This window comes from Monodelphis domestica, chromosome 6, assembly GCF_027887165.1.
Source record: "Monodelphis domestica isolate mMonDom1 chromosome 6, mMonDom1.pri, whole genome shotgun sequence".
Classification (NCBI taxonomy): domain Eukaryota; kingdom Metazoa; phylum Chordata; class Mammalia; order Didelphimorphia; family Didelphidae; genus Monodelphis; species Monodelphis domestica.
In genome coordinates this window covers 56,398,643-56,420,847 of record NC_077232.1, presented here as the reverse complement: position 1 = coordinate 56,420,847, position 22,205 = coordinate 56,398,643, and the positions used below count along the sequence as shown (strand labels likewise).

General features: G+C 36.8%; 1 protein-coding gene across 9 annotated transcripts in view; it reads left to right on the top strand.

Moving 5' to 3' along the window:
* NAV2 (neuron navigator 2) overlaps positions 1-22,205 on the top strand; it is a 479,248-nt gene that overhangs the window by 416,039 nt on the left and 41,004 nt on the right. For all 9 annotated transcript variants that reach the window (XM_001368048.4, XM_056802030.1, XM_056802028.1 and 6 more), the window contains 4 exons: positions 7,726-7,809; positions 8,671-8,782; positions 11,527-11,672; positions 14,405-14,577. In XM_001368048.4, the coding sequence (XP_001368085.2) occupies positions 7,726-7,809; positions 8,671-8,782; positions 11,527-11,672; positions 14,405-14,577 (515 nt within the window). The remainder of the gene's footprint in view (positions 1-7,725; positions 7,810-8,670; positions 8,783-11,526; positions 11,673-14,404; positions 14,578-22,205) is intronic.

Sequence of the window (22,205 nt, the reverse complement as noted above, 5' to 3'; positions counted from 1 at the left end):
TTATCTATACTTAGAAACCAAAATCACAACTGAAGACTGAAGAAGAAGAAAAAAGGAAAAGAGGGAGGGGGCAACTAGGTAGCACAGTGGATAGAGTGCCAGACCTAGAATCAGGAAGACCTGGGTTCAAATCTGGTCCTCGGGAACTTCTTAGCTGTGGGACTCTGGGCAAGTCACTTAACCCTAATCACCTTGCTTTTGCCCCTCCTCTGATTTAGGATTGACACTAAAACAGAAAGTAAAGTTTAAAAAGAAAAAAAAAAACCTTTTTAAGTTGTCCTTTTTGATGATCGGCCTCATTAAATATTCAAATGGATCCATATGTCTATTATTGATGTGGCTTTTCCTTCCAGAGGCACTAATCCATGACTGCTTAGCCTATGTAACATCTGTCCATGGCCTCCTCTACGTTTGCCCCAGGGGTCATTTTCCCCCTCTACCCCAAAGTGTTGTAAACTTTCCTCACTTTCACTTGCCATCAATCAGATATCTGATTAGATAAAATCATATTTGACATTTATATCCTACGTATTGTTTTACAAAGTGGTTTATATCAAATATCTCATTTGAACCTCACAAATCCTATGAGGTAGGGAGTAGAAATGTTATTCATGTTTTGTAGATGAGGAATCTAAGGCACAGGGACATTGTCAGTGACCTGTCCATGAAAGTGGCTAGCAGAACCAGAATTTGAACTGAGACCTTTTGATTCCAAAATTACAGAAATCTAGCCTCAGCTATTTTATCTGCCCTTCTATTAACCAGAAGTCTATAACAATAGTAATGATAATCAGCACTTATATAACACATTAGGGTTAGCAAATCACTGCACATATTCTATATGTATATTTAGATAGATGGACAGACAGACAGCTAGACAGACAGATGGACAAACAGACAGACAGATAGATAGATAGATAGATAGATAGATAGATAGATAGATAGATAGATAGATGCATGCATGCAATTTCACTGGACATAACAATATAGTGAGCAAGGTGCTGTTATTATTACAGGTCAGGAAACTGAGGCAGACAAATAAAATGACTTGCCTAGAATCAGACAGCTGGAGTTATAGTTTGAAACTGGAATTGAAACCAGGTTTTCCTAACTCCAAGTTCCAACCTATCTGCCCCTGTATATAACAAGGAGTTTCTGACTTATGAAAATTTACACCAATGGATGACAAAGGGCTTACTTTAGCACATACATTCTCTTTCTACCACAAAATGTATTCCCTTTGTCTCCATGAAAGTCCTACTCTAATGCTGCATCATGGAATTAAAGGAAATCTTGTTTCTCAATGGTTATGCAAGTGACATGCAATTCTGGCAAGGCTTACCAAGATAGAAAGGCTTTTAATTATGGTCATAACAGTGAGTCTGTGTCTCTCTTCCTAAAATCCCATAACTAGTTCAGAGAAACTGGTCCAAAGAAGATTGGCCACTAAGTGATGATTTTTTTTTTTTTGGCCATAGCAATCCATACGGGTTTGTTAAATCTGGAAGGGAACTGTCATCTGCAGCAGAGTAATGAGATCACAACTACCTGAAGGAGAGAATGTTAAAATTCCCAAACACAAATACATTGGAGGCAACATGAATATTGACTTGTGGAGTCAGAGGACCTGGGTTCAGATTCCATCTCTGACCCTTACTATCTTTGTGATCTTGGGCAAATCCCTGAAGACTCTGGTCTCAGTATATTCTCATCTTTAAAATGAATGAATCAAGCTAGATAGTCTCTGAGCCCTCTTTTATCTCAAGATCTATCATGTTATAATTGAAGAAAGAATTTCTTAAATATTAGATACAAGTGTTTTTATTTGCTTTGTTCTATTTTTTCTAGCAAGTGAACTTAAATGTTTACTGGAGGATGATGAAGTTTTAATATCACCATTCCAATTCAGACCTACCTTCTATTGGTTAAAAATACAAATACATGGAGGTCTGCCTTAAGATGTCATTGTCAGCCCTGACATTAGGGAGAAATAGGTTCCTCTCGTAACTGTGGTGTCTGATATTTGGAACCCAGAACTGAGAAACAAGATCAATTAATGAAATATTTATTCATACTGCCATGGGCAGCTAGATAGCCAAGTGGATAGAGTGGTAGACCTAGAGTAAAGAAAACTCATCTTTTTGAGTGAAAATCTGGCCTCAAACACTTATTAGTTATGTGACTCAGGACAAGTCACTTAACCCTGTTTGTCTCCGTTTCCTCATATGCAAAATGAGCTGAAGAAAGAAATGACAAACCACTCCAGTATCTTTGCTAAGAAAGCCCTAAATGGAGTCAGAGAGACAACTCTCTGAAACAATTGAGCAATGATGAGCCAGGTGCAGAGATTCAAATGTGATAAAGGAAATGATCTTCACTGACAAGAACTTACATTCTAACAAGGGAGACAAATATATGTGAAGATATACGTGTGCATGTTTGTACATATAATCTTCACCCAAATCTGGTTGGTCCTTGTGTTGATCAGAGTTCTTAAGTCTTGGAAAGTTGTTTTTCCTTTACAATATTATTATTATTATGTCTTCTCAGTTCTGCTCACTTTATTTTGCATCAGTTCATACAGGTCTTCCAAGGTCTCTCTAAAACTATTTTATTTATTGTTTCTTTCATCACAATAATGTTCCAAAACATTCGTCTACCATAATTTGTCCTTCCATTCCTCAATTGATGGATAGGTCCTCAATTCTAATTCTTTCCCAACACAAAAAGGGCTGTTATAAGACATGTTGGTACATATGGTCCTTTCCCTCTTGTTTGATTTCTTTGGGGCATATATAGACTTAGTAGCAGTATTGTTAGGTTAAAAGGAATGCACAATTTATTAGCTTTGGGGCATAGTTCCAAATTGCTCTCTAGAATGACTAGACCAATTAATAGCTCCATCAATACATCCCTTGTTTAATGCTGCTATTTCAAGGATCACTGAACAGTTTTTTTGGTTTGTTTTGTTTTTCCTGATCTAGCATATGAGCAGAAGGCTAAAACAATGTTAAAAAAGACTTTTAACCTAGGTTTGGCACGTTGACTCAAATGTCCTATAATCAACAAATATTAAACACAATGGGATCCTATAGTCTCTACACATCAGTCAGTTACAGTACTGCAAACATGTCATCTGGCATAGAATATTATTCACAGAATACCTAGCTTTCTCTTCCTCATGTTTTCATGAAGAATATGAACATAGACTACTCTCATAAAGAATTAGAGTTGAAAAAGTGGATGTGTAAGTCAGTAGAGGGCAGCTAGGTGGTGCATTAGATAGAGTGCCAGGCCTGAAGTCAAGAAGACTCATTTTCTTGAGTTCAAATTTGATCTCAAACTCTAGCTGTTTGACCTTGGGCAAGTCACTTACCCCTGTTTACCCCAGTTTCTTCATCTGTTAAGTAAGTTGGAGAAGGAAATTGTAAATCACTCCAGTGTCTTTTCCAGGAAAAATCCAAATGGGGCCACAAAGAGCCTGGCATGACTGAGACATCTGAGCAGCAAAGAAGCTAGTGTTGTGTCTTCTTTTTTACCTTTTACTCATTCACCCATCATTTATTTAAAAGTCACCTAGTTATATAAAGGATAATAAATTCCTACCCTTAAGACATTTAGATTTTACAGAGGGTTGAGGGAGAAGGGATCATCTAGAATACAGATAATTAAAGATATAAAATATGTCAAAAGTAATTTCAAAATGGGACAGTATTAGAAACAAGAGAAAATCATGAGTTTTCTGGTTTTTGATAATTAAAATCTATTCCATGGTTCTTTTATTTTTAACTTATTTCAATTAACAAAAATAAATTTTCTCTCCTCATCTTTACTCCCTAATGAAACCAAAAACAAAACCCTTATAAGAAAAAATGATAGTCAAGCAAAAATTAATTCCTGCAATAGCCACATCCAAAGAATATGTGGCTAATTCTACATTCTGTAGTTCATTACCCACCTTTTGAGATGTATGAAGCATGCGTTAGCACTCCATGGCTGGGTTTTGCATCGAGCAAAGTTCTAAAGTCTTTCAAAGTTATTTATCCTTAAACTTGTTAGGGGCAGCTAGGTGACTCAGTGGGTAGAGAGCCAGGCTTAGAAGCAGGAGGTCCTGGGTTCAAATTTAAATTCAGACACTTTCTAGCTATGTGACCCCAGGCAAGTTACTTAACCCCAATTGCCTAGCCTTCTTCCTTGGAGCCAGATTTTTTTAATGTTATTTATAAATTATTCTCCTAGTTCTTACTTACTACACTTTGAATCATAAGTTTTCCCAGGTTTCTCTGAAAGCATCCATTTTTTCATTTCTAATGGCACTGTTGTATTTCATCACATTCATACTTCCTAATATGAATAGCCATTCTCCAATTGATGAGCACATCTTTAATTTCCAGTTCTTGGCTGCCATAAAAAGAGTTTCTATAAATATCTTGTACATATGGATACTTTTACTCTTGCTTTGATCTCTTTGGACGTTAAGCCCAGTAAAAGTATCACTGGATCAAAGGGTATGCACAGCTTAGTAACTTTGGGGCAGAGTTCCAAATTGTTCAGAATAGCTAAACCAGTTTACACATCAAGCAATACCCAAGTGCCTTTAAAATCATATCACCTACGGCACATGTTCTTTATGTTTGTATTTGGACAGGGCCAACCATTCTTCTTGGTTTAATTTCCTTAGGTGTGATTTTTATTTCTTCATATCAGATATTGAGGTGGTGATGTACAAATGTGGTGGTTTATTGTCATCAGTGTTGAGAAAACATATGTACAGCACTTTGGCTAAAGTGCTTAATAAATGGTGATGATGATGATGATAGTTATTAAGTAGTAAGATATTTGACTTAATTGGAAGGATCTTATTGTTCTTCATCAAATCTTGCTATCTTCTAATCCCTTGCAACAGATTTCAGCTCATAAATTGTAATTATCTTTAGGGTGATCTTTTTGCTTATGCTTGCTATGAGAGCAAGATGACTAAGTTTCCTATGTTATGATGTTCCTAATTGCCTTTGGGCACATGATAAAACCAATTCTGCAAACTCCTTTATTTTCCACCCTAAGAATCAGCCGATTGTCTCATGATCTAGGTGACTGATGGGCTCATAGACATTATTCTCCTTCCTTTTCCCTCCCTGTCCTGCCCATTTTGTAACACTACTGATTCAGAATTAATTCATCCTCATAGGTGCCACTGAGAGATACTGAGACTACTGGGTTGATGTATAAACCATAAAGAACTAGGCTGAGTCAAGTAGTTGGCCACTCAATAGTCATCAAATTTTAATGACATTTAATTGCCAGTTAGATTGGCTAAGTAAATTTATTGCCCATTCAACTTTATGGACCTTTTTGAATTCCATTCCAGTACTAAGAATCTCTGAGGTTTTGCTTCTACTTTCCATAGTAGTTGAAGTGAGAACTCTTATCATTTTTTTAAAACTTTGTTTTTTCATCACATTTGATCCAGTATTATTTCAAAGTAAATATTTAACCATACCAAATACTAGGCAGTGGAAGCATATTTAACTGTCTGCCATTTTTCTCACAGACAGATCTGTTTATTTTTATAGAACTCACTACTCAAAGACATGTTATCGTGATGTTTTCATACTCCATGTTTGTTTTCATTTGGAATGTGAGAATGTGATATTTGGTGAGAAGACTATTGTCTGTTGGATGAACAAAACTAGAATGACATCACTATCCCATATTTTCCTTACCATTATTGTGACACAAAAGAAAAGTGGTCCTGCTATTGAGTAGCATAAGACCTTTGGCTAATTTTCCATTGTTAATGTAGGTTGTTTTGAACCTTCGAAAAATATTATTTCTCAATGGTCTTCTTGTCAATTTTTTTCTATAGAATTTTAAATTTGGACCCAAAGATGAAGTCTGGGATGGGGAGAGGAATATTATTTAAAGGAATAGTAGCTCTGTACTTCAAAGATTCAATATTTTTTTTCTTTAGAATACTTTTCCATGATTACGTGATTCATAATTTCCTCCCTCTATTCTTCCCCCTTCCCCTGAAGCCAACAAGCAGTTCCACTGGGTTATACATGTATAATTTTTCAAAACCTATTTCCATGTTATTCATATTTGCAGTAGAGCGATCTTTTAACATCAGAACCCTAATCACATCCCTATCACACTATGTGAAAAGATCCATTATTTCATCAGGCATTGTCATTCACTCTACCAATCTAGATCGCAATCTCTACTTGTGGCTAAAGCCTTCAAAATTCATTATGTGGTGACCAGACTTCTGATGATAAGCCGCTTTATAATTAGCCAGACTGCTCTTCATATGAAAACTGTATTGCTGGTTCCATACATGAGACCTTTCCCACATAATAAGTTCTCTCGGACTGTTCTAAGTTGGCATTGACTTGGGGACCTCAGAATACCTTCCATATTCCAGTGAAGAACTAGATGAGGAACTCAATGGGATAGAAGACATTGTTTAAAGAAACCGTATTTGTTGCTGAAAATCTTTGCTTTCCTTATTCTGAAACACAAGTGTGAAAATTATTTTTAAAGTGACATTGCCCTCATTTCTGTTCCTTAACAGAATCATATAATTCTTTTCTCACCATATGAGGTTTCTAGTATAGCTAACTCTTCCAAGATAGTTCAAATGCATTTCCTTATTTTAAAATTTACATTTTATTTTAAGATACACAGAGCATTTATTCATAAAGAAATGAAGATCTCCTTGCATCCTATTTATTATAGCTAGCCTTCCTTTGAGATGGGATCTCTATATTTAAAAAAGCTAAACTGTTATCCTAGAGACAGATTGTCTTCAAATATTTCTGCTCACTAAACTAAAATAACAAAATCTTGCAGCTTTCCTTGAATCCTTTAAGTCTAGTTTCTACCCTCATCATTTAACTAATCTCACCCTCTCCAAAATGTAACCACCCATTTTCATGCATCCCAATTCCAAAGGGCCATCCTCTTCCTTCTCTGGCATTTCAACTCTCTCATTGTCTAACATGATCAATTATCCTTTCTTACTGAACTTATTCAACTTTCAAAGTCATATCACACCATGTTAAAAATCTCAGTTTTCCAATTCATCCTGTAGTGCCTCATTTTCTAATGCCAGCAACCCCTCCCCAGTTTAGAAATCTACCAAGACTTGTTCCTGGTTCCTGTCTTCTTTACTATCTATATTTGCCATTGGAGTTGCTTGTCTTCTCTCAGACATTGGCACTCTCTAATTGCTTTCTCTACGTGCATCTGATCCCTCACTTCTATGTTGTGGACCATCTTTTGGTTATCTCATTAATCGATTATGTACCACCCCAGTATGACCAAAAAGAAACTCTGTTCTGTCACCCAAATCTTCCTCCATTATTCAATTTTTACATCAGTATAGATGTGGATGAGCATAGTCCCAAAATGAAGCCTTACTATGTTACTACGGACACTCCTGTATATACCTGAAAGTTAGACCCTTGCTTTTCAGCATAAGTTTTGTTTGATAAGTCTACTACTTTCATTCTCCTTCACTTGGCCACCTATATGCTTTCTCTTGACCACAATGGCATTTTGTTTAGCTAGCTTTAGAACAAAACAGGTATGGATGCACAAGCGTGTGTGTGTGTGTGTGTGTGTGTGTGTGTGTGTGTGTGTGTGTGTGTGTGTGTGTGTGATGTCCCCTATTTCCTTCCTACAGAAAGAATTTAATCTCATTCTGTGTCCTTAACCTTCCAGGCTCACCTTGTAGCTGCCTTTGAGCAAAGCCTTGGGAATATGACCATCAGACTTCAGAGTCTAACCATGACGGCCGAACAGAAGGCAAGTATAAAGAAGAAAGTTACTTGGTTATATTTGTGAGGTATTAAGAAAAGCTGGAGGCAGCGGAGTGGCTCAGTGGATTGAAAGCCAAGCCTAGAGAGGGGGGTCCTGGTTTCAAATCTGGCCTTAGACACATACTAGCTGTGTGACCTTGGGCAAGTCACTTAATCCTCATTGCCTAGCCCTTACCTCTCTTCTGCCTTGGAACCAATACACAGTATTGATTCTAAGACAGAACGTGAGGATTTAAAAAGAAAAGTCTTAAAATTGTTTCACTTAGACCGTATCATTATGTTCATTTAAATAGGTTTGATTAAGTCACTGAAATTTAGTAAAAACAGATCTACATGCCAGTCTAGTGTTTGCCAAGTAGATAGGAAGTCTGATTTTGTGGCAATGGTAATTTTAGCCAAATACTAAATGCAAATGGACTAGAGACAGCAGGGTCATATTTCTGTAATGGTTTTCATTTGTTTGGAAGCTTTCTAAGACTTCGAAAACCTCCCTTGATCTACTGGAACTGTCCCTTGCAATTGCAAGTTGCTTGCACTATTAGGCTTCCCTTCCTCTTCATGTACTTTCCCCAAGGTTGGGTGACTATTCCCTTTTCTAGTAAGAATTTTTATTTTTAGGGGGCAATTGGGTAGCTCAGTGGTTGAGAGACAGGAGGTCCTGGGTTCAAATTTGACCTCAGATACTTCCCAGCTGTGTGACCCTGGGCAAGTCACTTAACCCCTATTGCCTAGCCCTTACCACTCTTTTGCCTTGGAACCAATACATAGTATTGATTCTAAGATGGAAGTTAAGGGTTTTTAAAAAAAAAAGAATTTTTGTTCATAAATGTTTTCCTTTGTTCTTCAGGATTCTGAACTGAATGAGTTAAGAAAAACAATTGAGCTTCTAAAGAAACAAAATGCTGCTGCTCAGGCTGCCATTAATGGAGTAATTAACACACCTGAGCTCAACTGCAAAGGTAAAGAAACAGAGACTCATTTAACCGAAGCACAATACCCATAGGATACCCATAACTTGATAACATCTGATGCAACTTCCCTCCTAGAAATTACTGATGTCTGCATAAGATCAAACTTTTGGTTCAATCAGAGGTTCCATGAAAGATACCATCAGTTATAAAACATCTAACTTCTGACTTAAAAAAAAAAGTTTTCAAGGTTGCTATTTTCATTTCTGTTTTGCACATCAAAGATGGAAAAAAAACATATGTTTATGTTGGCAAAGTTTATTAAGTTTCTTCATACTCATTTCCCAGTCTTTAACTCTACCAGAACAACCGAAGCATTCATATTTTACCACTGACATGAAATGGAGGAAGAATCATTCATTCCTTCCATTTATACCTAAGAACAAATTTCTAAGTAAATGCTATGTATCCCATTGCATTTTTACATGAGCTTTTTGTGTGAGGGATGGGGAAGAAGGTCTTTTAGCAATATACAAAATAAATTAGTTTTAAAAGCAACCAAGAAAAAAATTTTTTGAAAAAAATGTGTCTATCTCCTCTCATCCTTTAGACTGAGAGTTGCATTTCCTTTTTTCTTCTTCAGGTAATACTACAAAAATCCCAAGAAAATGTTTGCTCACTTTTAGGAAATTCTTGGACATAATTTTTGCTTCTAAGAAAGTGTGACTGCTTTCAGCCTGACTGGATTTAAAAAGGGACTTTCAAATGGTTTAAAATACTTTGCTAGTTCAAGAATTTTGGGATAATCATTCTAGAGCTGGCTGTCACCTCAGAAGTCCTCTTATCCAATTGCCTCGCTATATCGATGAGAAAATTGGGGTCAAAGAGACTAAAGGGAACTTTTTCAAGGCTACACAGGGAATAAGTAACAGCACCAGATTCAAATCCAAGACCTCTGACTGACACTAAATCCAGTATCCTTCTCCAGAATCATACAACTGTAATGGTGGGGATCATTGAATCAGTTGTTCATTTACTCTGACCCACTTTAAATGATAAGACTATTGGTCTGATTCCTTAACCAAATAAAAACATCTCAGCCAAGTTATTTAGAGACTAATGTGCAGAAAAGTCCTTGAAAATCCTCGATGAGCTGGAGTCTCATGGCCCAGGAAATTTTTTTGGATTGTTTGAGAGATTAGATCCCTCTGAGTCTTCCATAACATAGTCAATGAATTCAGGATTCATTGATTTGTGCCAATCGTAAGAAAGGACAAGGTACTTCTCTTCCCTCCCGGCTCCTTTCCAAGGGATTCTCAAAAGACTAGGCTAGAATTCCTCTCTACCAGCTTGCCAATTTACTCATCTCTGAGTTCTAAACTGGCCTGTTGTTTTATAGGAGAACCACAGGGCATGACCACATCTCAAACAATTCCAGCAGACTTCCTGTGCTTCATCATTCCAGTTCATCCAATTGCTTTCAGGAACTTTTCCTACTTGGCCTACAATCTTTGAGATGTGTTCTCATCTGGTTACTACTATCAGAGTATAGCAGCTTATTTACTTTAATGGACAGGACTAGTTACTATACTGCTCATTCTACCTCATACATAATGGTTAATTCCACATAGATGATAGAAAGAATTCTGAATGAGACAAAGATGTTTGAGAGCAGGTTGAGCCAAAGTATTAAAATCACTTATTCAGACTATTTGACACCTTTATGTAATGATTAATTTAATATATTTTAGTCCATTTCCCCAAGTAGCAAAAAGTAAGTTCTGGATTTTGAGTCATAAATCTTGGATTCAGATCCTGGCTCTATCATTTGCTTCCTTTTTGATCTTGGACAAGTCATTTAATTTCCCTGGACCTCAGTATCCTAAATGAGAGTATTAGACTGCAAGCCCTTCTGGATTGAGTATACATATGATGCCGTGATAGTACTTACCTCACTGAATTCTTATGAGGATCAAAAAGGATAATATTTATAAAACCTTCAAGCACTATAAAAATGTCAATTATCATTTTTGTTGTTGCTACTATTACCATGACTATTATTATTGTGGGGCAACTTAGTGGCAAAATGCATAGAGAGCTGGACCTGGAATCAGGAAAACTTATCTTTGAGTTCAAATTTGGCCTCAGACATTTACTATCTGTATGACCCTGAGCAACTCTGCCTCAGTTCGCTCATCTATAAAAAGACCTGGAGAAGGAAATTACCAAGAAAACTTAAATGAGATCACGAAGAATTGGACATGCCTAGAATAACTGAACAACATTATTGCAGGTCTTATACCATGATGGTCCTCTTCATGTCTTATCATTGTCTATGTAGGAACAATTATTTGTACTAAGTAGAAATCTCTTGCTTGATTTCAGATCTAAATCTATAATCCAATGATCTTAATTGTTTATAGTCATGTTGCTCTTCTTTGGAAATTTTCAGCCCCAAGAAATAAAGAAGATGGTCAAATACTTTCATAGTTTATTTGTAAAGGACTTAATTCTTACCTCAAATTGGAAAAGAATTTGGGAGGGAGACACTCTTTTTGTGCTTTACCTTTCCAAAGAGAAAATTCTGACTTCTTTGGGTCAAGTATAGGGGAAAGGAGTATATCATCACGTCATTTTACTTAGCAAAGAGTCCTTTGAAGTCTACAGGTACTGATTAAAAAAGAATCAGTCCTCTAAATCAAGCACCAGTAACAGAAGAATGTGTATGTCTGTCTACCAACTTTTCCCAATGATAAACCATTCATCAAGTCAAAAGTTTCTCTTTCTGTGTGCAGGCAATGGTACTTCACAGTCAGCTGACCTCCGTATCCGAAGACAACACTCCTCAGATAGTGTCTCCAGCATCAACAGTGCTACCAGTCACTCTAGTGTGGGGAGCAACATAGAGAGTGATTCAAAGAAAAAGAAGAGGAAAAATTGGGTAAATATAATTTACCAATATTGATAGATAAGAAACACTATAAGAGAATATATTTAGAATGAGAAGACCTGGGTTTAAGCCCTGGTCTATTGGCATGACCTTGAACAAATCACTTGCCCTCTCTGTGACTCAGTTTCCTCACCTATACACTGATGGTGTAGAACTAAATAATCTTTTAAGATCCTTTCCAGCTCTTACTTTATGATCTCATGAATAATCACAATAAGACTGAATAAGACACAAAAATGCATGCAATTTGGATAACTGCTATATATCACAGAAAAATGATTGTCTAGCAAATTTTTTAGCTACATAGCAATTTATTCCTTTCAATGATGGGCTCAGTGTGATCATAGAATTTATCAAACAGCCATTACCTTCGAATTTTTCTGTTCCATTAGGCTGTGAAATGTAGGCTTTCAGTTTTATAAATATCCCATATTTCCTTTGTTTTTGCATTGTGCATGAGGTTCTGGATTCCAGAACTAACATTTTCTTTCATTCAGTTCTCTCTTGCTTTGGTTTGTGCTCACTGACTTTGGTGGCCTATTTTTTCATATGTATGCTTTATCAGAGCGAACCTGGAGGCAACTCAGCCTTCTTTATGAATGCCCCTAATATCCTTTCTTACAAGAGAAATACGAATATAGTTTTCAGGCAGTGAGTGAAGAGTCCTGGTTATGAAATGGCAAGTTTAATTGAATTATCTCCCACTATGGTATTATTCATGTTTTTATATCTTCAGCAAATCTACTTGAATTTTTTTACCATTACAACAGTGCAATCAATGATGATGACCCTCCAAAGGGATAATGTGTTACTGTCATTCGCTCCACTTTTACTGAGGGGCAAATCTCCTGATCTTTTGGTTCCACTGTTGGCATTCAGTGAAATGGCACAGAACTGTTAGAACTTTTGAATGGTTTAGGCATCCTTTCTTCTCAGAATAACTGGTGTCTTGTGTTCTTCCAAAATTGTCTCCATCTTCCAGGTATAGGGGTAACATTGTCATGTTATCATCATGGTCTATTAAATGTTCTAGAAATTGTCATTCATCCCATACACTTCTCACTCATTTTGCATTATCCTGGATGGGTGGCAAGGTCTGATAAAATGGGAAAGAGGGTCGGCATTTTAGTCGTGATACACCTTTGCTACTTGCAAATACTAAAAAGCCCAGTTCCTTTACCCTGCTTATAAAAAACTTTAAAATCACAGATGACTTTTAGGAAATCATTTTGTGAATTAAACATAACATGATTAGTTAATTAGTCAATAAACATTTTTCAAGTTCTGCTATGTTAAATACTTTGATTGGTTCTCAAAGTAAAGAAAGAACTGTCTTTTCTAAGAAGGACGTAATCTATATACTATTTATTTTCCTATAGCCTAAGGTCTATTTAACATAAAAGCAACTTTTATTTAAGCATAATATTGTGAGACTAGGAAAGCACAGACCATATCAATTCACATGTATCCAAATACAATTTTTTCCAACAGTTTCAACCCCCTTCCCTACAATGTTTTGTTCTAGAAAGAATGATAGGGTCTTTAGAACAATGGCAGGTCAGTTTTTAGTTTAACCATTTCTTGTCAACTCATATTGGGTCCCAACCAATTATTAAGTGACCACAAAGTAGGAAGTAGAAAGAAAAATATCAGACCTTGGTAATCCTTAAGCTTGATCTGTAGCTGGTCGAGCATGGGTGATAGAAGTCTCCAGAGCCTGGGAGCCATTATTCTGTTTTAGAATTTGGATTTAATCATACAAGTATTTATTGGACACCCACTATGGCTATACTATACTATCTTTGTGAAAGGAAATTATTTCAGACAAAGTTAATGACTCAAAAAAAAAAAAACCTTACAGTAATTTAAACATAAAAACATCCAACCTAGAGTGGAACTGACTTGGCGTTTTTGCGTAGACAATACTGATGAAGGGCAAAAAGATGGAAGGAGGTAAAAGAGTAGCAAAAATTCTGCTATTGAAAATAACAGGCACGGAAAAAGTATGAAAAACATTCCTGTTAGCCAGGGAGAGTTTGAAAGAATTTGAACCACATGGAGGCCAAAAGCTCTATTACTCCTCTTCTATAATGGAGAAAGCCTCTGGGATTCCCAAATATTCATATTTTGACTATATCAGTTAGATTTACCTGCTTTTTTTTTTGTGTGATGTTTATTGGTCATGTTATGTCTGAAAAGTCCAAAGCTTTCCCCATTCACTGGCTTTATCTGTTAAAAATTGTCTTTTTTCCTTCCCCTTCCCAATTTTTGCTTGCGCTTCCTCTGGCAGGTCAATGAGGTAAGCAAGACAAACTTTAAAACATCAAATACCAAGCTAACCCATCCATCCATATGACTAACCTCATTGGCATCCCTTACCGTGTCTAAACATATTGCTTTGTTGCTATTGTAACCTCATCATCCAAACATCCATCTGTCTGCTGAGCCACATCCCGTCTTGCTGTTTCTACCTGTAGATTCCAACAAAAGAGTAGGCATGGAATGCTGTCCCCAGGTTTTGTCCTTTCAGTGGTTTCTGATTCCTGCCTCTCCCCCAATGCCCTATCGAAAGGGAAAGAAGTCTTTGACCTTCCTCCTTGGAAGGTTGGGACATTATGTTTCCACTTGCCTTCAAACGTCTGCATGTCTGTCTTTCTGCCCTGGCAAAGATTAGGTCTATATTTCTTAGGATCCCTTCTATGCTTACTGTCTTGTCTTTTCAGTTACGAAGTTCCTTCAAGCAAGCTTTTGGTAAGAAGAAGTCCCCCAAGTCAGCTTCCTCCCATTCCGACATTGAGGAGATGACAGACTCTTCTTTGCCTTCCTCACCAAAGTTGCCACACAATGGCTCTACGGGCTCCACACCGCTGCTGAGGAATTCGCATTCAAACTCTCTGTAAGTTCAGCCTACCTCTTTTAAAGCCTTTTGGAAAAACCAGCATGAAGTTAGCTTTGTTTGCTTTGAAACAATAGTAACTAGGAACTCTGTTACTGTATTCTGCGTTCCCTTTACCACCAGCTCTTTAAAAGTACTCCAGGGAATATCCCTTTGTTGAAAGTTGTTGTTTGCCTTGACAACACATCAGGATTAGTGATACTGGGCTGAGAGTCAGGAGACCCACATTCTCATCCCAGCTTTCTTGCTGCCTGGTTGAAGGACTTTCGCAAGCCATGTAACCCTTTTGTTCCTGTTTCCTCATCAGTTTCCCGGGGATAATAATACCTGCCCTATAGGGTATTATAGGGGTTAAATTAGGATCGAGCATGATAGCTTCATAATGCTAGTCAAAGCACTCATTGTTCAGTTTGCTTAGCTTGTTCTCTTTTCTCCAACGGACAAATATGGCAAGAAGGGGTGAAAAATGACTTGTTAAAAAAAAAAGGTAATACCTTTTTTTACTTAAGCCATAAAAATGAATAGTACTTACCCAAATGTAAGATGATGGGAAGATTAGAACTTGGATTATTATTAAATATTGCCTACCTGTGTGTCCTGGAGGTCTTGTTCATTTAGGTTACTTATGCTTAGAGGGGACATGAGTTACTCTTTTTTCCTTTTCTTTTTTTTGGCATCCCTTATTGGAGCAGTAGTGATTTACCAAAACATTGGGAAAATGGGGTTTTGAGCCACCCCTCAAATCAGACTAACAGATTTTTTTTATATTAACCTTTACCTTCCATCTTAGAATCAATACTGGGTATTGGTTCTAAGCAGAAGAGTGGTAAGGTCTAGGCAATGGGGGTTAAGTGACTTGCTCAGGGTCACACAGTTGGGAAGTGTCTGAGGCCAGATTTGAACCTAGGACCTCTGGGTCTGACTCTCAATTCACTGAACCACCTAGCTTCCCCCAGACTAAGAGATTTTGAAATCCTCAAAATCCAATTTCAATCCAGCATGAATTTATTAAATACCTACAATATGAAAGGCACCTGATATAAGACAATTCCTATTTTCAAATTGTTTACATTCCATTGAACAATGCCATACATGCACAAATAAATTAACACAGTAATATTTGAGAAAAGATAGCATGGGAAATGAGAGGTATTCTAGAGGAGATGGAACCTGAATTGAGCCTTAAGGAAGCTAAAGAGTTAAGATATATGAGAAGGGAATGCATTAGGGTCAGCAGGGTGGCTCTATGGATAGAGTGCCAGACCTAGAGTTGGGAGGACTTGAGTTCAAATATGGCCTCAGACATTTCCTATCTGTGTGACCCTGATTAAGTCACTTAACTTTTTTCCTAGTCCTTGCCCTTCTTTCTTTGATTGGTACTAAGACAGACAATAAGGTGTTCCTTTTTTTAAAGGAATTGTTTGAAGAATGAAGGAAGGCAGCCTGTATGAAAGCAAGGAAACAGGACAAATTTAGGAGAGCAGCAACTAGCCATGTTGGTTGGAATATAGATAGCATGAAGGAGAGTGATATGACATATGCCTAGAGAGATTGAAGCCAGATTTCAATGGCTATAAATAATAGGTTGGAGGACTATTGTAATCTATCCTGAAGACAACTGTTGTTTGGTCATTTCAATCATGTTCAACTCTTTATGACCCCATTTGGGATTTTTTTGGCATAGATGCTGAAAAGTATTTCCTTCTCCAGCTCATTTTACATATGAGGAAACTGAGGCAAGCAGGGTGAAGTGACTTGCCCAAGGTCCCCAAGTTAATAAGTGTCGGAGTCCAGATTTGAACTCAGGAAGATGATTCTTCTTGATTCCATGCACAGTGAGTGCTCTGTGCACTGTGGCACCACCTAGCTTCCCTCTAAAGACAGTAGGAGAACCAGTTAGGATGTTTGAGCAGGGGAATGGCATCATCAAACCTGTGCTAGAGGAAGATTATTTTGGCATCTGTATATGTATATTGAATTGAAGAAGAAAGAGACTGGAAGCAGGAATAATATTTAGAATGCCATGATAACAATCTGGGGGAGAACTCATGGAGGCCTGAACTAAAGCAAGAATGAAGAAAAATTGGAGGTAGAATTGAGAAGACATTGAGGGGAATGGCTGGTGGTGAACCTGGGGACCTGAGAGAATGATGGTACACTCAAAAAAATAGGGAGCTTTGAAGAAGACTGGGTTAGTGGGTTCTTTTTTTTTATTTTAATTTTAAACATTATTTTATTTGGTTATTTCCAAACATTATTCACTGGAAACAAAGATCATTTTCTTTTCCTCCCTGCCCCACCTCCCACCACCTTTCCCTCTCCCATAGCCGATGCACGATTCCGCTGGTTATCACATGTGTTCTTGACTTGAACCCATTTCCCTGTTGTTGGTATTTGCATTAGAGTGTTCATTTAGAGTCTCTCCTCAGTCATATCCCCTCAACCCCTGTAGTCAAGCAGTTGCTTTTCATTGGTGTTTTTACTCCCACAGTTTATCCTCTGCTTGTGGATAGTATTTTTTAGATCCCTGCAGATTGTTCAGGGACATTGCGTTGCCACTAATGGAGAAGTCCATCACCTTCGATTGTACCACAATGTATCAGTCTCTGTGTACAATGTTTTCCTGGTTCTGCTCCTTTCGCTCTGCATCACTTCCTGGAGGTTGTTCCAGTCTCCATGGAATTCCTCTACTTTATTATTCCTTTTAGCGCAATAGTATTCCATCACCAACATATACCACAATTTGTTCAGCCATTCCCCAATTGAAGGGCATCCCCTCGTTTTCCAATTTTTGGCCACCACAAAGAGTGCAGCTATGAATATTCTTGTACAAGTCTTTTTCCTTATTATCTCTTTGGGGTACAAACCCAGCAGTGCTATAGCTGGATCAAAGGGCAGACAGTCTTTTATCACCCTTTGGGCATAGGTCCAAATTGTTCTCCAGAATGGCTGGATCGATTCACAACTCCACCAGCAATGAATTAGTGTCCCCACTTTGCCACATCCCCTCCAGCATTCATTACTTTCCATAGCTGTCATGTTAGCCAATCTGCTAGGTGTGAGATGATACCTCAGAGTTGTTTTGATTTGCATCTCTCTGATTATAAGAGATGTAGAGCACTTTTTCATGTGCTTATTAATAGTTTTGATTTCTTTGTCTGAGAACTGCCTGTTCACGTCCCTTGCCCATTTGTCAATTGGAGAATGGCTTGATTTTTTGTACAATTGATTTAGTTCTTTGTAAATTTGAGTAATTAAACCTTTGTCAGAGGTTTTTATGAAGATTGTTTCCCAATTTGTTGCTACCCTTCTGATTTTGATTACATTGGTTTTGTTTGTACAAAAACTTTTTAATTTGATGTATTCCAGATTATTTATTTTGCAGTTTGTAACTCTTTCTAATTCTTGCTTGGTTTTGAAGTATTTCCCTTCCCAAAGGTCTGACATGTATACTATTCTGTGTTCGCCTAATTTTCTTATAGTTTCCTTCTTTATGTTCAAGTCATTCACCCATTTTGAATTTATCTTGGTGTAGGATGTGAGGTGTTGATCTAAACCTAATCTTTCCCACACTGTCCTCCAATTTTCCCAGCAGTTTTTATGAAATAGTGGATTTTTGTCCCAAAAGCTGGGATCTTTGGGTTTGTCATATACTGTCTTACTGAGGTTGCTTGCCCCCAGTCTATTCCACTGATCCTCCTTTCTGTCTCTTAGCCAGTACCAAATTGTTTTGATGACCACTGCTTTATAATATAGTCTGAGATCTGGGACTTCAAGACCCCCTTCCTTTGTATTTTTTTTTCATTATTTCCCTGGATATCCTTGATCTTTTGTTCTTCCAAATGAACTTTGTTATGGTTTTTTCTAAATCAGTAAAAAAAATTTTTGGAAGTCCCATGGGTATGGCACTAAATAGATGAGTTTGGGTAGGATGGTCATTTTTATTATATTGGCTCGTCCTACCCATGAGCAGTTAATGTTCTTCCAATTGTTCAAGTCTAGTTTTAGTTGTGTGGAAAGTGTTTTGTAGTTGTGTTCATATAGATCCTATGTTTGTCTCGGGAGATAGATTCCTAAGTATTTTATTTTGTCTAATGTAATTTTGAATGGGATTTCTCTTTCTAGTTCTTGCTGCTGAGCTGTGTTGTAATTATATAGAAATGCTGATGACTTATGTGGGTTTATTTTGTATCCTGCAACTTTTCTAAAGTTGTTGATTATTTCGATTAGCTTTTTAGTTGAATCTCTAGGATTCTTTAAGTAGACCATCATGTCATCTGCAAAGAGCGATAATTTGGTCTCCTCCTTGCCTATTTTAATGCCTTCAATTTCTTTTTCTTCTCTAATTGCTACTGCTAGTGTTTCTAATACAATGTCAAATAATAGAGGTGATAATGGGCATCCTTGTTTCACTCCTGATCTTAATGGGAATGGATTTAGTTTATCCCCATTGCAGATGATATTAGTTGATGGTTTTAGATATATACTGTTTATTATTTTTAGGAACGACCCTTCTATTCCTATGCTTTCTAGTGTTTTTAGTAGGAATGGGTGTTGTATTTTGTCAAAGGCTTCTTCTGCATCTATTGAGATAATCATGTGGTTCTTGTTGGTTTGCTTGTTGATGTGGTCAATTATGTGGATAGTTTTCCTAATATTGAACCAGCCCTGCATCCCTGGTATAAATCCTACTTGATCATGGTGGATGACCCTTCTGATCATTTGCTGGAGTCTTTTTGCTAGTATCCTATTTAAGATTTTTGCATCTATATTCATTAGGGAGATTGGTCTATAATTTTCTTTCTCTGTTTTTGTCCTGCCTGGCTTTGGAATTAGTACCATGTTTGTGTCATAAAAGGAGTTTGGTAAAATTCCCTCTTTGCTTATTATGTCAAATAGTTTGTATAGTATTGGAGTTAGCTTTTCTTTGAATGTTTGATAGAATTCACTAGTGAATCTGTCAGGCCCTGGGGATTTTTTCTTAGGAAGTTCTTTGATGGCCTGTTGGATTTCTTTTTCTGATATGGGATTATTTAAGAAATCTATTTCTTTTTCTGTAAGTCTAGGCAATTTATATTTTTGTAAATATTCATCCATATCACCTAGGTTGGTATATTTATTGCCATATAGTTGGGCAAAGTAGTTTTTAATGATTGCCTTAATTTCCTCTTCATTGGAGGTGAGATCCCCCTTTTCATCCTTGATGCTGTTAATTTGCCTTTCTTCTTTCCTTTTTTTAATTAGATTAACCAGTACTTTGTCTATTTTTTCTGTTTTTTCAAAGTATCAGCTTCTAGTCTTGTTTATTAGCTTAATAGTTCTGTCACTTTCGATTTTATTAATTTCTCCCTTAATTTTTAGGATCTCTAGTTTGGTTTCCTTCTGGGGTTTTTTAATTTGTTCGTTCTCAAGTTTTTTGATTTGCATTTCCAATTCCTTGATCTCTGTCCTCCCTGATTTGTTAATATGTGCACTCAGGGATATGAATTTTCCTCTAAGTACTGCCTTGACTGCATCCCATAAGGTTTGAAAGGATGTCTCACCATTGTCATTTTCTTCAACAAAATTATTAATTGTTTCTATGATTTCTTCTCTAACTAAACAATTTTGGAGTATCATATTATTTAATTTCCAATTAATTTTTGATTTGGCTCTCCATGTACCGTTACCAATCAATATTTTTATTGCCTTGTGATCTGAAAAGGCTGCATTTATTATTTCTGCTTTTCTGCATTTGAGTGCCATGTTTCTGTGACCTAGTGTATGATCTATTTTTGTGTAGTGGGTTCTTTTTACCTTTTTTGTAGTTATTAATGGTGGTTTTTTATAGTAAGATAATGCTTCTATAACCCATGCAACGTGGAGAGTTGAGGCAATGGGCAATTAAAAACAAAACAAGGGGTTTTGCTTTGGAAATGTGGTGTGTATTTATCCTCATAAAATGAGTGGCAGGATGGAATCTTGGAAAGAAAGTTGGATTTGGAATCAGAAAACCAGAGTTGGAATCCTGACTATAGTTTTGTGACAATCGGGAAATCACTTCCTTTTCCTGAGCCTTAATTTCTTCCATCTAAGGGAATTGGACTGCATGATCTCTGATGGCTCTTTCACCTCTAAATCTTTAGCTTATGACTTTTAAAAGTTGTTAAGTCTCTTTTTGTTTTTTAAATGATCTACATTTCCCAATATCTACTTCCCCTCCTCCACAGAAGAACACTTAACCTAAAGCATAATAATGAGGGGTAAAATTCAACCCAAAAAAAAGGTGTGAATATGAAATATATCTGAAAGTATCACACTATGTTTTCCACACCCATAAGTCCCCCAATCTTTGTTAAAAAAAAAGAAAGAAATCTCTTTTCATATTACATTCAAGCCAAACCTGATCATTATAATTTGCCATTCAGGGCTTTTTTTTTTTTCCAGGTTATTGCTTTTTCCTTTTTGAAGTCACTATGTATATTTATTTCCTGTTTAGTTTTCTTTCACTTTGCATCTGTTTGTAGAAATATTTCCATGCTTCTTGGTATTCATCATATTTGTCATTTCTTACAACCCAATAAGTAATCAAAATAATTTATTTAGCTATTTCCCAATCCAATCACCTATCACTATATAATGCCTCATGTTGTTAGTGATCATTTGATATACAGATATCTTGTTTCCTTACTTGGATACGAGACCCCTTGAAAGCAGAGACCCTATATTTTTTACCTTCATTTTCAACATGGCACCTAGTACTGTCCTGCACTCGGATGCTCAGCAATCATCTGAAGCCAAGTCACATCAACAAATATTTATTAAGCTCCAACTAAACTTAACTAAACTCTGGAGGAAGAGAAGGAATGAATACTTATTGATCAATTGTTCTGAGTATCTGGAAAATGTGGAAATAATCACTTCATTGATCGGTTGATACACACACTGAAGGCATTCAGATGCTTCCAATTAACAGACTGAAGTTTGTATGTCTGCCCCTAATATAGAACTGACAAGTTGTCACTTTTCACACACTCACTCAACATGTATTTATTTAGTTAGCATTGTGTTCAGGATCCTGTATTAAGAGTTTTAGAGGGAAGGAATTAGATAACAGGACTCCACCCGAGCACAGCACACTCTCTAACTGGGATTGTGATACATGCACAGAACAACTAGAGACTAAAAAAGAATTCTTTTTTCAAAAACCACTTTCCCATTGGGATTGGGAGAGGCTGGCAAAGCCCTTTTCTTACATTCCACAGTGTCCATAGAATCTGGAGATGTTTGTCTTTGGTCTAATTTTCCAAGGGTTGGGTGCGTAGCAAATGCTCATTTCTAACATTGAAAGGTTTGTAAGAATGTGAAAAATAAAGAAATTCAAGGGAGCTCAGGGATGAAACCAAAGAAAGGAAATCAGGGTTTGTGACAGGAAACACCCACCTTTTTGGTGAGGAAGGAATGCCAACTATGGAAAGGTTGGAGTCCCCACCCTTGAGAGGCAGTCATCAGCCATTGCTTCAAAGCATAACACTAGAAAATGGGCTGGAATGAATACACTGACACTAGTTATGAAAAGAAATCAGATGATTTAAGAAGCCTTTTTTAGTACATGATATATTTTGAAACTTGGCTAAGATGAGTGGCTA